Consider the following 14336-nt stretch of genomic DNA (forward strand, 5'->3'; position numbering starts at 1 on the left):
TTCATTGTTTCCCATGGGAGATAATATCAAATAAATGGTCCTAGAAGACTAGAAGACTGGCTCATTTGAACGGAAATTAAAAGCTTTTGTGCGCTTTTTATGGCACTTGGTATTAACCAAGTGACATATAGCGATCGCAAGAGAACGGAACCGTTCTCTTTGTGGGAGCTAGGGGTTGTTAATTTGGAAAAAAATAGAAAAATTGAGGTATTTTTAACTTAAGAACGGGTGACCGGATCTTAATGAAATTGATATTTAGAAGGAACTCATGTCTCAGAGCTCTTATTTCAAATCCCGACCAGATATATTGACATTGGGGGGAGTTGGAGGGGGAAACCGGAAATTTTAGAAAACGCTTATAAATGTCGTAGATAAGTGATTGACGTAACCAGGATCCACTCTCTTTGGGGGAGTTAGGAGGTGGGGTTCAGTGCTTTCGCGAGTTTGATGCTTCTGGACGTGCTAGGACGATGAAAATTGGTAGGCGTTCAGGGAGCTGCACAAATTGACTTGATAAAGTTGTTTTCCCCGATTCGACCATCTGGGCTGAAGGGAGAGGAAAAATTATAAAACTTAAGGTATTTTTAACTTACGAGTGGGTGATCGGATCTTAATGAATTTTGATATTTAGAAGGACCTCGTGACTCAGAGCTCTTATTTTAAATCCTGACCGGCATTAAGCCTCTGATTTTCCTTTTAAACCAATCTATTGATTCTTAGAATTTTGCAAGAGGTCATACCATATGAGCTCTTGACTCTTCCGACCTCGTCATAAGTGCCATATGAGCTCTTAGCTCTTGTTAAGGATCAAAAAGATTATGTCATCGGAAAGTGGCTTTTCTGCCATTTTGTGGCACCAAACTACGATTTCGTCCCAAAAAGGATCAAATTCTTAGACAGCCAATCGATTTAAACATAGCAAAAACTATATATTGAGCGTCTCATTTGCAGAGAAAGCAACGGCGCACGGTGGGGCGCATTCGTTGTTATAGTCAAATATGGGCAGGGGTGGGGCATATGCCCAAAAGAGCGTATTTGAATGCCCAAATCCTTCAGATAAACATATAGAGAATTTTTTTTTCTTTGTTCTATCTTTTCTTTTTATTATTACGAGATTGGTTACCATTATTGATGAGTTGATGAGATATTTTTTTTTGTAGTGAATTATTAGTTAGAAAATGACTTTTACGTACCCACCCAGTCGCAACTGCATTTTGATATTTTTCTTGGGATGGGTACTTGCATATTAGTTAAATGTATTTGATTTATAAATAAAATGAACTAAATTGAAATGATCTTCATTTATATTCACCCTTAATAAGGGTGCTGCGGGATAATACCTCCCTTTTTATTACACAAAAATGTTTCAGTCATTTATCTTCATTTAACTAAACTACTTCATTTAAATAAAAGCTTCATTTAACTAAACTGATTTGCCTCATATTTCATTAAATAATACACATGATGTGTAAGCACGAATCAACTAACATGAAGGAGGGACGGTCCGAGGGACGATCCGATTGCGACAGTCTTTTTCTACGTATCATAGAATCCTCCATTTACCTGCGTACCGGTACAAAGAGAAAATGTAAAGTGGGGCAATATGAGCCTCGCAACAAAATTTATTGGGGGGGGGGCATGTGGTATCAGCATTATTTTAAGTGATTTAAAAAAAAATCATTTTTATTTTTTCCTATTTATGTTTCAATGTATTTAAACATATGTATACAATGTACTGCACTTACAGCAGAGAAACATATTGTAGAGATCACGATGGCTTCAGCCGCGTAGAAGATCAAAAATCATGCAGAATTCTATCCGCATGAAAACCCTTAGCGTGACGAGTGAGGGAGCGAAGAGAGGGAAACCCTACCCCCCTCATATACGGAATAATAATTTGTGCTTCTACTAAGTTTTAAGGTTACTTCTTATTTTCAGTTAAAACAGAGTACTAAACTGGGCCACTGGACCTTCCAATGTGGCTTGTCTTCTAAATCCTTTACAGAAAAGGAATGGTTCTGCAATTTGTAGATTTTAACAAATGTTTCGTAATGAACTTATTCAGAGTCTCCGCCAGAGAAGATTGAGAGCTATGAGATGACATATAATTGAATGGTTTGGTGTGTACTGAGGAGCTTCAATCAATTGTACTGAGTCATTTACTAATAACAGTTAAGCTTAATTTATGATTACTCTCATTTCCCCGGTAAAGATTCTGCGAATTTCAAACAATTTGTTTATTTAATTACGTCATTTCTATAACATTGTTATCATTGGACATATGTATTCAGTTTTTCTGCATGGCAAATGTGTTATAATCTGTGGTATGATAATTTTCTTTTATGTTGGAAGTGTTCTGCCAATCGGAATTCCTGTTATCCCGTCCTAATCATTTGACAGCATAAACATATATTACACAATAAACTTAGGCTGTTAAGATATGCAGTTTTCTCGATTTTTTTCCAATGTAAACAGTGTTAATAGTTCAATGAGAACTACATTCTAATGTGGACACTCCTGATGGATTTGGACAACTAAAGTGAATAATTATAATAAATATTTTGTGCAGTATAAAATCAAGTCAAGCTATAAAATATTAAATTTTAGTAGCAGAATACATATAACACAGTTATTTTAACGGATTAAATTATTCATATGATATTACGTAAAATCTGTTCCATTTTCTGTGTCTGGAGATGGAAATGGCAGACTTAAGGGATAAAGGGTTCGAAAATAAAGCGGAAAAGTCCCAAAGGTAACGTAAGAACTTAGTAGATGCATTTGATGGTACTTCAATTTCTTAGTTCCGTCAGAGTAGAAAAAGTTCTTTTGCAAGCTTTGCATATAAATAATAAATTTTCGAATAACGAGTTGCTTTACATTACTGGATTGCATGGCTTTGAACCTAGTTATTCCTATCCAAGTGAAGGTAATGTTAGCAATAGACATGCCATTTTAAATCTTCGGGTCTAAATTAAACTTGGCTAGGATAATTCGAAAGAAGTATAGCTGGAAGATTTAGTTTCTTTAAGAGAGCAAGAAAAAAGAATGGCTGTTTGAAGAAGATTTTTCTGAAGGCGGGGGCTATAAATATGGCAGGAACAATTTCTGACACCATTAGCTTCATTCTGCAGCTACTTCAGCCAGAGTGAAAAAAAGACAATTTTTTTTTTTGTCAGCAAGAGCCTTTTCAATTTTTTGGCACGGAGGGAAAATAAAAGACAAGATTGTGATAATAAAAAAAAATTCAAGCCATGATATAAACCAAATAAAATATTGAAAAACGATTGGGCTTTACATGCCACTTAACCTCGAGGGATAGTATACAAATACAGGTTTGACCAAATACTCCAGGCCATCTTTTGAGTTACCCAATTTTTGCTGCTACCTAGAGAAAAGGTAGAAAAGAGAAAATCTGTTGGCTTCGCTGCTTCGATTCCTCTTCAAATGCAGCTTTTTAGTTCTATACTTTTAAGCTTTCATTTTCTTTTCCGTTGGTTTTATTTTCTTATTGCTAATTGGATATTTTAGCCCTGTCCAACACTTTTAGGTGCCAATACGTTATGACAATTTTTTTTTGCTTTACTTTGCGTTTATTGAAATCATGGGGGCAATTAGAATGATCTTGTATCTATACCTGAATTCTGATCCAACAGGCTTTTTCATTTCAGGCCTTAAGACAAAAATGCCGTCTGATATAGAATGTCCTTCTTCTTCTTCAATTACCTGTGCTCCTGATGCAAAGGGAGAGACGGGGGCCATCCCATACCTAAAGGGAGATGGTGCATTGGCAGAACTTGACAAGCTAGGTGACCTGTAACAGTAGAATATTTCATTTTCTTGGTCAAGGCGTACCCTAGCACAATGGGACCGCTAATTATAACCCCATCTATCCCTCATAAATTTAATTGTTTAGCCTTAAAAAGTAAGGAACAAATTAATAAATTAAAACGAGCACGAATTAGTCTTCAAACTATATCAATCATGAAATTAATATATATTACAACAAACAAATAAATGAAACCTAAAATGAACAGATATGATGATGAATACTGAAATAAAACTTAAAATGAACAAAAGCCTCTTTGTCTCTTCCTTCAGGCCTCTCAAAAGATCAATGTGGCCAGTGTTTAACTGAAGACGAAATAGATTCTTTAAATTGAACATTTTCTTTACCCAACTGATTCCTCTGAACATTTGAAAGAAATTTATTGTAAACAAAAACGATGACAAAAATCAGGGTATATTTAAACAAGTAAATTAAAATTAGCTGTCACAAAGGTCTTTATGTCAAGGCATATTCCCCCTGAACTGTTGATTCCTATTGAGATTTTTCTTTTATTAAAACACAAACGACGATTCAGCCTCAATTGGGGTAGAGGGACAGGAGAGAGGGACAACGCCTATTTGTGACGCTTATTACTACTAGTGACGAGTTTTGTCTTTTTTAGCTCGGCTTTATCATTCACACAATTGTTGCCAATCGATACTTCTGAAAGTTTCATTAGGGTATCAACTCTATCATTCATTTGACAGGAAACTCCAGATCTAATACGAACAACAGTTAATACTTATTACTTAAAACAAACAGAAATACCAAACATAAGAGCAAGGCAAACTTCCACAAAATTTTATGAAGAAGAAGAAGAAGATAGGTTTCATTTATTTGATAATAAGAGCAAGGTTAAATTCTTCCACTAAATTTTATGAAGGCCCGAGCATCATTCTCGCTTTACTGATATTGATTTTTTAAACCGAGCATATTAATATTTTTTTCAATATCAACAACAATACATTAATAAAATTATATCACAAGGTTAACAAAATCCTTAAATGAGAGGTACCGCAAATAAAAGTGGGACTACCCCACCCCTCTTCAGTCCTTGAAATAGCTTCAGGGTTCATATATGCTTTGCTGAAAACGAAAAGCATTTGGGTCGTTGGGGATTTTATTTGTCAAAACATCAACAAGACGAAAAAGAAGAAAATGTCAAACTAATGAAAGTATATTGACTGTTTAAAATGTAATTATATTAATTCTTGGAAACCTTAGCATTTTTTTTTTGTTTTCCAATGTTTTAATTATAAAAGCGAAAATACAAAATTTATTCATTGGCTTCAATAGAGTGCAAATGACGCTCTGGCCTTTAGGAGGTTCCGTAGGGTCTTTTTGTAGGGTTCGTTTGACATTGACTTGACGACTCACAGCAATTTCTATTCGCTTTAGGATTCGTCTATCCATCCACGGCAGTACCTCTTATCTTTGTTTAATGTGATTCTTCATTTTAGTTTCTTTCTGTTTTGGTTTTCATTCATTCTTTCATAGCGATTTTTTGTTAATTTTTAGCTTGAATTATTATATGATTTTATTTCTGCTCGTTTTAGATTTTAATAGAACCCTTTAATTTTCTTTGCCGAACTTTTCTTTAGAACATATTTTTTTTAATTTATTAATTATTATATTTTTTCAGATTTCTTCTTAAGAGCCAAAACGATGATCGTAATCTAAAATTTGGTTAAAATTTGAAAGTTCGTCAAAGGTTCTAAATAAAAGGAATAAAAAAGTCCGTAAGTTAAAATTGTTGGTAAACATAGTATTTGACTGAATCATTCAAAATCCCTCAGATAATAGTAACTAGTGAGAGAGGGAATATTTTGAAATGCTTTTGACCCTTTGAGAGAGAGAGATGGGTTTATTAATATAAATAACACAACAAAACAAGCAAATGGCCCGAAGCAAAGCTTGTTTGGGCTTACAACCCCAATACACATACATATAAAACAATACGAAAAAGAAGAAAAAATAAAAAGAAAAGAAAAGGAAAAGAAAAAAGAAAGAAAGAAGAAGAAGAAAAAATCAATTACCCTGCATTTCAATCGAAACGGATTTACACTTCAAAAGAGACAAAACAAAAAGAAACTAAAACCACTTAACCAGTATCGCCAAAATCAAAACCAACATCTTGGCTCCACTTGAGGTCCACTCAACTATCAAAACCATAAATATTAAGGCAAAATAGCTTTAATTCCCGCCGAAATTCAAGAAAGCTATCCAAGTTTCTCAAAGTCGTAGGTAAACAATTCCATGCATGGGGTCCTAGATGCCGAATAGAGAATTGAGATCTACGAGTAATAGTAAGCGGACGACGAATTATATCGGACTGTCTCGTAGAATGTGTATGAATATCACTTCCTAATTCAAACATACTTTTAAAACATATTGGTAAACAATTTTGAAAATATTTATATATAAACAGGCTTCGATAAAAAATAATAAGTCCTGCTAAAGGCAAGATTTTGCAATCTATATACCTCTTTTGTACCGAGTCTTTAAAACCTACACCACATAACACTCGAAGCGCTTTATTCTGCAAAACTCGAACACGATCGAGATGAGAAGGAAATGTACTACCCCAAACATTGCAACAATATAGCAGATAAGGATGAATTAAGGAATAATACATTGTTCTTAAAATATCTCTTGGGAAAATATACTGCAACTTTCTTAAAATGCCAACATTCCTAGCGAGTTTAAGACTAATATAATCTATATGTTCTCTAAAGCTGAGACATTCATCAATTAAAACTCCTAGATATTTTGTACAATTCATTCTTAGAATACCCATATCAGCAATATTAAGTCTGTCTATCCAAGGGTAATAATTTGAGCTCCTACCATACAATAAAAAGCAAGATTTACTATAATTCAAATTTAGCTTATTAAGCTTCATCCAATTGTGTACAAACTCCAGACAAGAACTAATACGACTCAACAGCTGAATTCCTGTTCGTGCAGCCACAGTTATATGAGTGTCATCCGCAAAGCTGGGGACAATTACTTTTTCCCCGTCACATCCAATGTCAAGATCATACGAAATCATATTAAAAGCTCTACATAAATCATTTATAAAAATTAAAAATAACAGGGGACCAAGAACAGATCCTTGAGGTACTCCAAATTTAACACTACTGACTGAAGAAACATTATCCCCTAGTTGTACATATTGAGTTCTTTCTTTTAAAAACGAGGACAGTAATTCAAGAAATGGTCCTCTAAAACCGTAATTTTCTAATTTGGCAATGAGTATAAAATGGTCAACGCAGTCAAAAGCTTTTACAATATCAAGAAAAACAGAAGCGACTTTCATACCATTATCCAACGCATCATTCACAAAAGTTGTCAAAAATAAAACAGCATGCTCAGTAGATAAACCCTTCCGAAAACCAAATTGATTTGGATTAAAAAATGATTTACTCTCCAAAAATTCAACCATTCTTTTAACTATCAATTTCTCAAACAATCTAGATACTACTGGTAATAAAGAAATGGGCCTATAATTTCCTAGTACATTTTTATCTCCACCTTTATAGACAGGAATAACTTTTGCAATTTTAAAACAACTTGGAAACACCCCAGTCCTTAAACATTCATTAAATAAATACACTAAATGACCGGAAATAACAGGGTAAATATACTTTAAAGTTTTAACTGTTACAAAATCAGAGCCTGAAGCTCCAATTTTTAAATTTTTCAATGTTTCAGAAAGCTCAGAAGCGTTGATTGGCTTCAAATACGCCGAAACATCACTTGCATTCGATAAATATTTCTTAAAACTACCTTCATGCTCAGAAATAACTATACTTTGGACCAAATCCTTTCCCACATTAGCAAAATGACGGCACATTCTATCAGCAGTTGTACTATCATTATGTATACCGTCAGGAAATATACCATCACTATTAGGACTTACGACGGATTTTATAATTTGCCATGTTTTTCTAGGGTTACCTTCACAAGATTTAAATTTATTACGATAGTAATCAGCTTTGGCTTTACGAAGTAGTGCATTTAGCTGGTTACTATAAATCTTGTATTCTGTTTTATCACTTACACTATTACTAGCCGCACACATTTTGAACAAATATCTTCTTCTAATAATAGCCTTTAAAAGAGCTTGGGTGATCCAGGGTTTCTTTGGAGTTTCTCTACGACGAGTTGCATTTTTACAAATACTACAATCAATCAATAAACTATTTATAATTGAATACCAGTTTTGAAACTTAGCATTAATATCTAGTTCATTACTATTTAAAAATTCAAAATTACATTTCTCTAACTTTACTTTATAAAGAATGAGCACATTATTATCAATGATCACTTTTTTATATCTATTTTGTGAATTTGAGTTAAGCCTAGTACCTTTACTAAAAAAATTTTGAACACTCAAAAATATCCCAAAATGGTCAGATACTTCATTTATTATCACACTTGCATTATAGTAACTGACATTAGCAAAAATATTATCAATCAACGATGCTGAATTCATAGTAACCCTAGTTGGGACTGTAATCGTAGGCTTCAACCCATAACTCAGCATAATATTTAAAAACTGGCTAACTTCTGTATTAATAAACAGATTCATTAGGTCAATATTGAAATCACCACACACAAATATAGGTAAGTTTCTACTCCTAATCATGTCCAACTGTTCTTCTAGTAACATAAAAAATTCATTAATATTGCTCGACGGAGGTCTATAAACAACAACCAAATAAAACACCTTGGATTTCTTGCTAACCTCTAATACCAAACTCTCAAATACCATTTCTCTATTAACCCTTAAATCATCTCTTTCTATAGCTAGCAAGTCTTTTCTAATGTAAGCACCCAGTCCACCATGCTGACGAGTCTCCCTATTCTTAAGACACAATCGATAATTACCTATTTCTAATAAACTAGAATTATGATTCTGTAACCAAGTTTCAGTTAGAGCTAATATTTGAATTCCAGAAAACATACATAGTTCATTTAAATATGTTACACTGCTTTGCAGTCCCCGACAATTCAAGTGGAAAACCGTAAGAGAATCATTAGGCATCGATTCAGAAATATCAACCGGGCTAATATAGCGTACTGCTATTTTACTTTCCTCTACAACAAAATCATCAATCCCTCTACTTTCATCTATTATCTCCAAATGGGCCAAATTAAGTGGACTATTCTCAAGTGGACGCAATCTATCAGAATCTACAACCATTTTCAAAATCATTTAAACGGTACTGGTCAAGTGAGAAAAAATCATCATAACTATCCAATATTATTCTTCTCAGTAAATCCCGGGACGAATGAAAGTTAAAAGAGCCCTTAATAACTTCCTTTAAAAAACGGAAATAAATATAACCAACAATAATATGACTGAAATAACTATCCTTAACACAAGCAATAAGTGAATTAAAAGAAAATAGATTAAGAAAATATACAAACAGAAAAAAGATACAAGCAATACTTTTCCTTTCCAATATCGGCCAAGGAAGGAATGAGTTGCAAACTAACATAATTCTCAATATTTATTTACCGGATACCTACACAATATACACACACAAATGCACCACACACTCACACTAAAAGGGGGGAAAAAAAGGGAAATTATTTACTTTTCTCTTTGACATAAATTAATCTTGACAACAAAAACAACATCTACAAACATACATTTAAAAGAAAAAAATATAAGCAAAGGGAAAAAGAAAAAAGAAAAAAAAACACAAAACAAAAACAAAAAAAAAACATTTACATGGACATACAACATAATTATAATTTCACTGTGGAACACCTCCTAAACACATTGGTTGGCTTATTTCGGGAATTAATTGGTCACATTGATAAACAGCTTTCACTCCATTTGCTCTTTCGACACGAATAACTGGCGGAACGGAATTTGAAACCCAAGACGATATACCCAGTGCAGTCAATTTATCCTTCATTGCAAATAACTTTTTCCTAGCAACACGAATAGAAATAGGTGCATCATCACTCAAATGAATGTTAATGTGATTAGCTACTGACTTGCCTTTCAGCCGTTTACCTCTTTTTAATATATCTACCTTAACATCAGATGACCGAACATTCACTTTAAAAAAATTTTTCTCCTTCTTTACCATCACAATAGAGAACTTCGGTACTTCAGACATCTGCAGACCGTCCTCACAAATTTTTTCAAAAATAACTTTAGCTTCATTTTGGCTTTCACACGGAACATTCCACACAATTAGGTTGCTGTCATTAGATCTATATTCAAGGGACATTAGGCGGTTTGTTAAACTAGATGTAGAATCTCTGAAGAAACGAGCCTCTTCCGAGACAACACAGAGATGTTTCTTGAGTTCATCAATTTCGCTTTTCACACCAGTAACTTCAGCTTCAACACGATTAACTTCTGTTTTTAAATTTGTATGTCCAGATTCCACTGTTGAAATACGGCATTCCAAAGTTTTTAATCTACCATCAATTGACTCCAAAACCTTCTTATTATCTTCCAAAACCTTCTTATTATCTTTTACAATTTCTAACATCTGAGTGAAATTATCAGCCAAAGATTTTAAAGATAACTCATCATTAGCTTTCGAAAACACTGAATTTAGACCACTTGATGCATCCGAAATATCAAACATGGAGCGGTTTGATGGGTCATTATCACTTGATGCATTTTCAGTTCTTTTCTGCTTCTTTTTTTTCCCCATATTTATGTAGAAAAACCTTAAAACCTATGTTGTGTTACTGGTCTTGGTGATAATAAGTGTATTATGAATAATATCCAAATTACTCTCAAAAACCAGGGATAATATATCAGGTCAATGATATGGTCAATCCAATAACATTCACATCTTCAACATGAGAACTAGCCAAAAAGGCCGATTCAAAATGAGAATTTACTTATAGGCTACTAAGATTTAGCTAACGCTGATTTGAGTCACTTAGACATTACATAAAGCTGCCTTATTGGCTGAAAAATTGTTGAACAATTTTGATTGGCTCTTTCTGTTCCGGCCGCTTTTCTGTTCCGGTGACACGATTATATGCTATTTACGACTCAAAATCCTAATATGATTTCGTAATCTACATTGGCCTAGCAAAACAAAGAATAAAAATTAAAGAAATGAACACCGATCAATTAAATGAAGATCGATAAATTTTTCATAAAAATGAAGATTTTTTTTTAAGACCAAAAAAATACTGGACGAAACAAGACGAATATATCTGGAGGATAACAGTTTCCCTTCTTCATTACTCCAAGAGAAAGCTACAAGGAAACTAATTCACATTTTATGAACGAAAATCTTAACGATGCAAACCAAACCAGATAAAAACAAAATGATAAAAATAAACAACGCGAAAAAAAAATACAAATCAAAACCCAAATTGGAAGAGCTAAAAACCTAAGAAACCAAACAACGTGGTAAAAACAACAACACACAAAAACAGAATAGAAAGAATGAAAAATTTCAAAAGACAAAAAATCAATTTTCAAAAGAGAGCCACTCGCCAATCGTTGATACTAGAAGCGGTTGTCTTCCCGAAATATTCGTCTTTCTTCGTATAGTATTTTTGTTGGCCTTAAAAGACCCCTCTTAAATTTTCTTTTTTTTTAATTTTTTTACGTAAAATCCTTCGCACATATTCGAAATAACTAGTTCCATATTCTGCCACAAAACGAACTCAGTAGAATCTTCTTCGGGCAAATCAGCTAAGTATTTTATTTTTAAAAACAAAGTGATATTTAAAACAAAAAATAGCTTTTTTTGTTCACAACATTTAAAAAAATTATAGCTGATGTTTGTAACGTTCGTTGAATGTTTTGTTCTCCCGAGATTTCACAAATAGCACGAAACGAGAGATGTTGAACAGGATATTTGAGCAATCAGTGCCAAAGTTCACAAAAATAAAAGGAGCAAAAAAGAACATAATTATTTTGACATCCTTTCAACGACTCTTCTTTGTTATTTAAATTCACGAGTAAGAAGAAAGAACTATAAATCATGATCTGTTTATTTTTCTTTCAATTGCGGAGAAAATACCTTTTGGTTCAGCCGTTTTCAACATAGATCCAAATCGATTTTATGGGCCAGCTAATTTAGAAATCAATTATAGAGAACCCACAGTAGAGAAACTAAGCTGCGGCTTTATTATAATATAGGTTCTCAAATAGAGAACCTACAGTAGAGAAACTAAGCTGCAGCTTTATTATAATATAGGTTCTCAAATAGAGAACCTACAGTAGAGAAACTAAGCTGCGGCTTTATTATAATATAGGTTCTCAAATAGAGAACCTACAGTAGAGAAACTAAGCTGCAGCTTTATTATAATACTAGCACCCCAACACCTAGTTGGTGGGGGCGCTTCGCGCCCCCCGAGCCCCCCAACGCGCGTAAGTCGTTACGCGCCATATTAGTAACGCGCCATTGTAGTTGTCTCCCACCTGTGATATATATATATATATATATATATATATATATATATATATATATATATATATATATATATATATATATATATATATATATATATATATATATATATATATTTATATATATATTTATATATATATATATATATATATATATATATATATATATATATATATATATATATATATATATATATATATATATATATATATATATATATATATATATATATATATATATATATATATATATATATATATATATATATATATATATATATATATATATATTTATATATATATATATATATATATATATATATATATATATATATATATATATATATATATATAAATATAAATATATATATATATAAATATATATATATATAAATATATATATATATATATATATATATATATATATATATATATATATATATATATATATATATATATATATATATATATATATATATATATATATATATATATATATATATGTAATGTATATACAGACCGGGACACCGGGACACAAATGACGACCGGGACACAAGGAATATAAATGACGCCCGGGACCCTCAAAGAGAAATCACAGACTGGGACACCGGGAAACAAATGACGACCGGGACACATGGAATATAAATGACGACCGTGACACAGGGACACAACTACAACGGGGACGCCGGGGGGCACAGGGGGATATATAAATGACGACGGCGACACAGGGAATCGTCGATTAGCAATCACCATCAACAAAGCTCAAGGGCAATCATTAGAATCATGAGGTATAGATCTGAATACGGATTGTTTTCCCAAGGACCATTAGATGTTGCATGTTCAAGAGTCGGTAAACCTGACAATCTATTTATATGCACAGACAATGGGACAGCAAAGAATGTTGTATATTCGCAAGTTTTACGTAGTTAAAAACATATATATATATATATATATATATATATATATATATATATATATATATATATATATATATATATATATATATATATATATATATATATATAAATATATATATATATATATATATATATATATAGCTAGTATATATATATATATATATATCTATACTAGCTGTTGGGGTGGCGCTTCGCGCCACCCCAACACCTAGTTGGTGGGGGCGCTTCGCGCCCCCCCCCCCCAAGCCCCCCCGCGCGCGTAAGTCGTTACGCGCCATATTAGTTACGCGCCATTGTAGTTGTGTCCCTATATCCCACCTGTGAATATAGATATATATATATATATATATATATATATATATATATATATATATATATATATATATATATATATATATATATATATGTTTTTAACTACGTAAAACTTGCGAATATACAACATTCTTTGCTGTCCCATTGTCTGTGCATATAAATAGATTGTCAGGTTTACCGACTCTTGAACATGCAACATATAATGGTCCATGGGAAAACAATCCGTATTCAGATCTATACCTCATGATTCTAATGATTGCCCTTGAGCTTTGTTGATGGTGATTGCTAATCGACCATTCCCTGAGTCGCCATCGTCATTTATATATCCCCCTGTGCACCCCGGCGTCCCCTTTGTAGTTATGTCCCTGTGTCCCGGTCGTCATTTATATTCCCTGTGTCCCGGTCGTCATTTGTGTCCCGGTGTTCCAGTCTGTGATTTCTCTTTGAGTGTCCCGGGCGTCATTTATATTCCTTGTGTCCCGGTGTCCCGGTCGTCATTTATATCCCCCTGTGCCCCCCGGCGTCCCCATTGTAGTTGTGTCCCTGTGTCCCGGTCGTCATTTATATTCCCTGTGTCCCGGTCGTCATTTGTATCCCGGTGTCCCGGTCTGTATATACATTCGTTTTTTAGTTTTGTTTTTCTCCTTTATTTTTTTCCTTTTTTCTTTTTTTTCTTTTTTAGTTTATTTAGATTTTTAGATTTTTTAGTTTTTTTATTAGTTTTTAGTTTTTTTGTAGTTTTTACCATTTTTTTAGTTTTTTTTTTTACTTATGTCCTGGTCGTCATTTATACTCCCTGTGTCCCGGTCGTCATTTGTGTCTCGGTGCTTTGTTGATTGCTAATTTATATTATATTTATATTTAT

At 32.9% G+C, this 14336-nt stretch overlaps 1 protein-coding gene across 1 annotated transcript in view; it reads right to left on the reverse strand.

Annotated features, from left to right (window-relative positions):
* LOC136034681 (uncharacterized) overlaps positions 1–14336 on the reverse strand; it is a 76186-nt gene that overhangs the window by 20667 nt on the left and 41183 nt on the right. Inside the window, exon 3 of the mRNA XM_065716004.1 lies at positions 3638–3814. Coding sequence (XP_065572076.1) covers positions 3638–3814 — 177 coding nt within the window. The remainder of the gene's footprint in view (positions 1–3637; positions 3815–14336) is intronic.

The sequence above is a fragment of the Artemia franciscana genome, chromosome 13 (genome assembly GCF_032884065.1).
Source record: "Artemia franciscana chromosome 13, ASM3288406v1, whole genome shotgun sequence".
NCBI classification, from domain to species: domain Eukaryota; kingdom Metazoa; phylum Arthropoda; class Branchiopoda; order Anostraca; family Artemiidae; genus Artemia; species Artemia franciscana.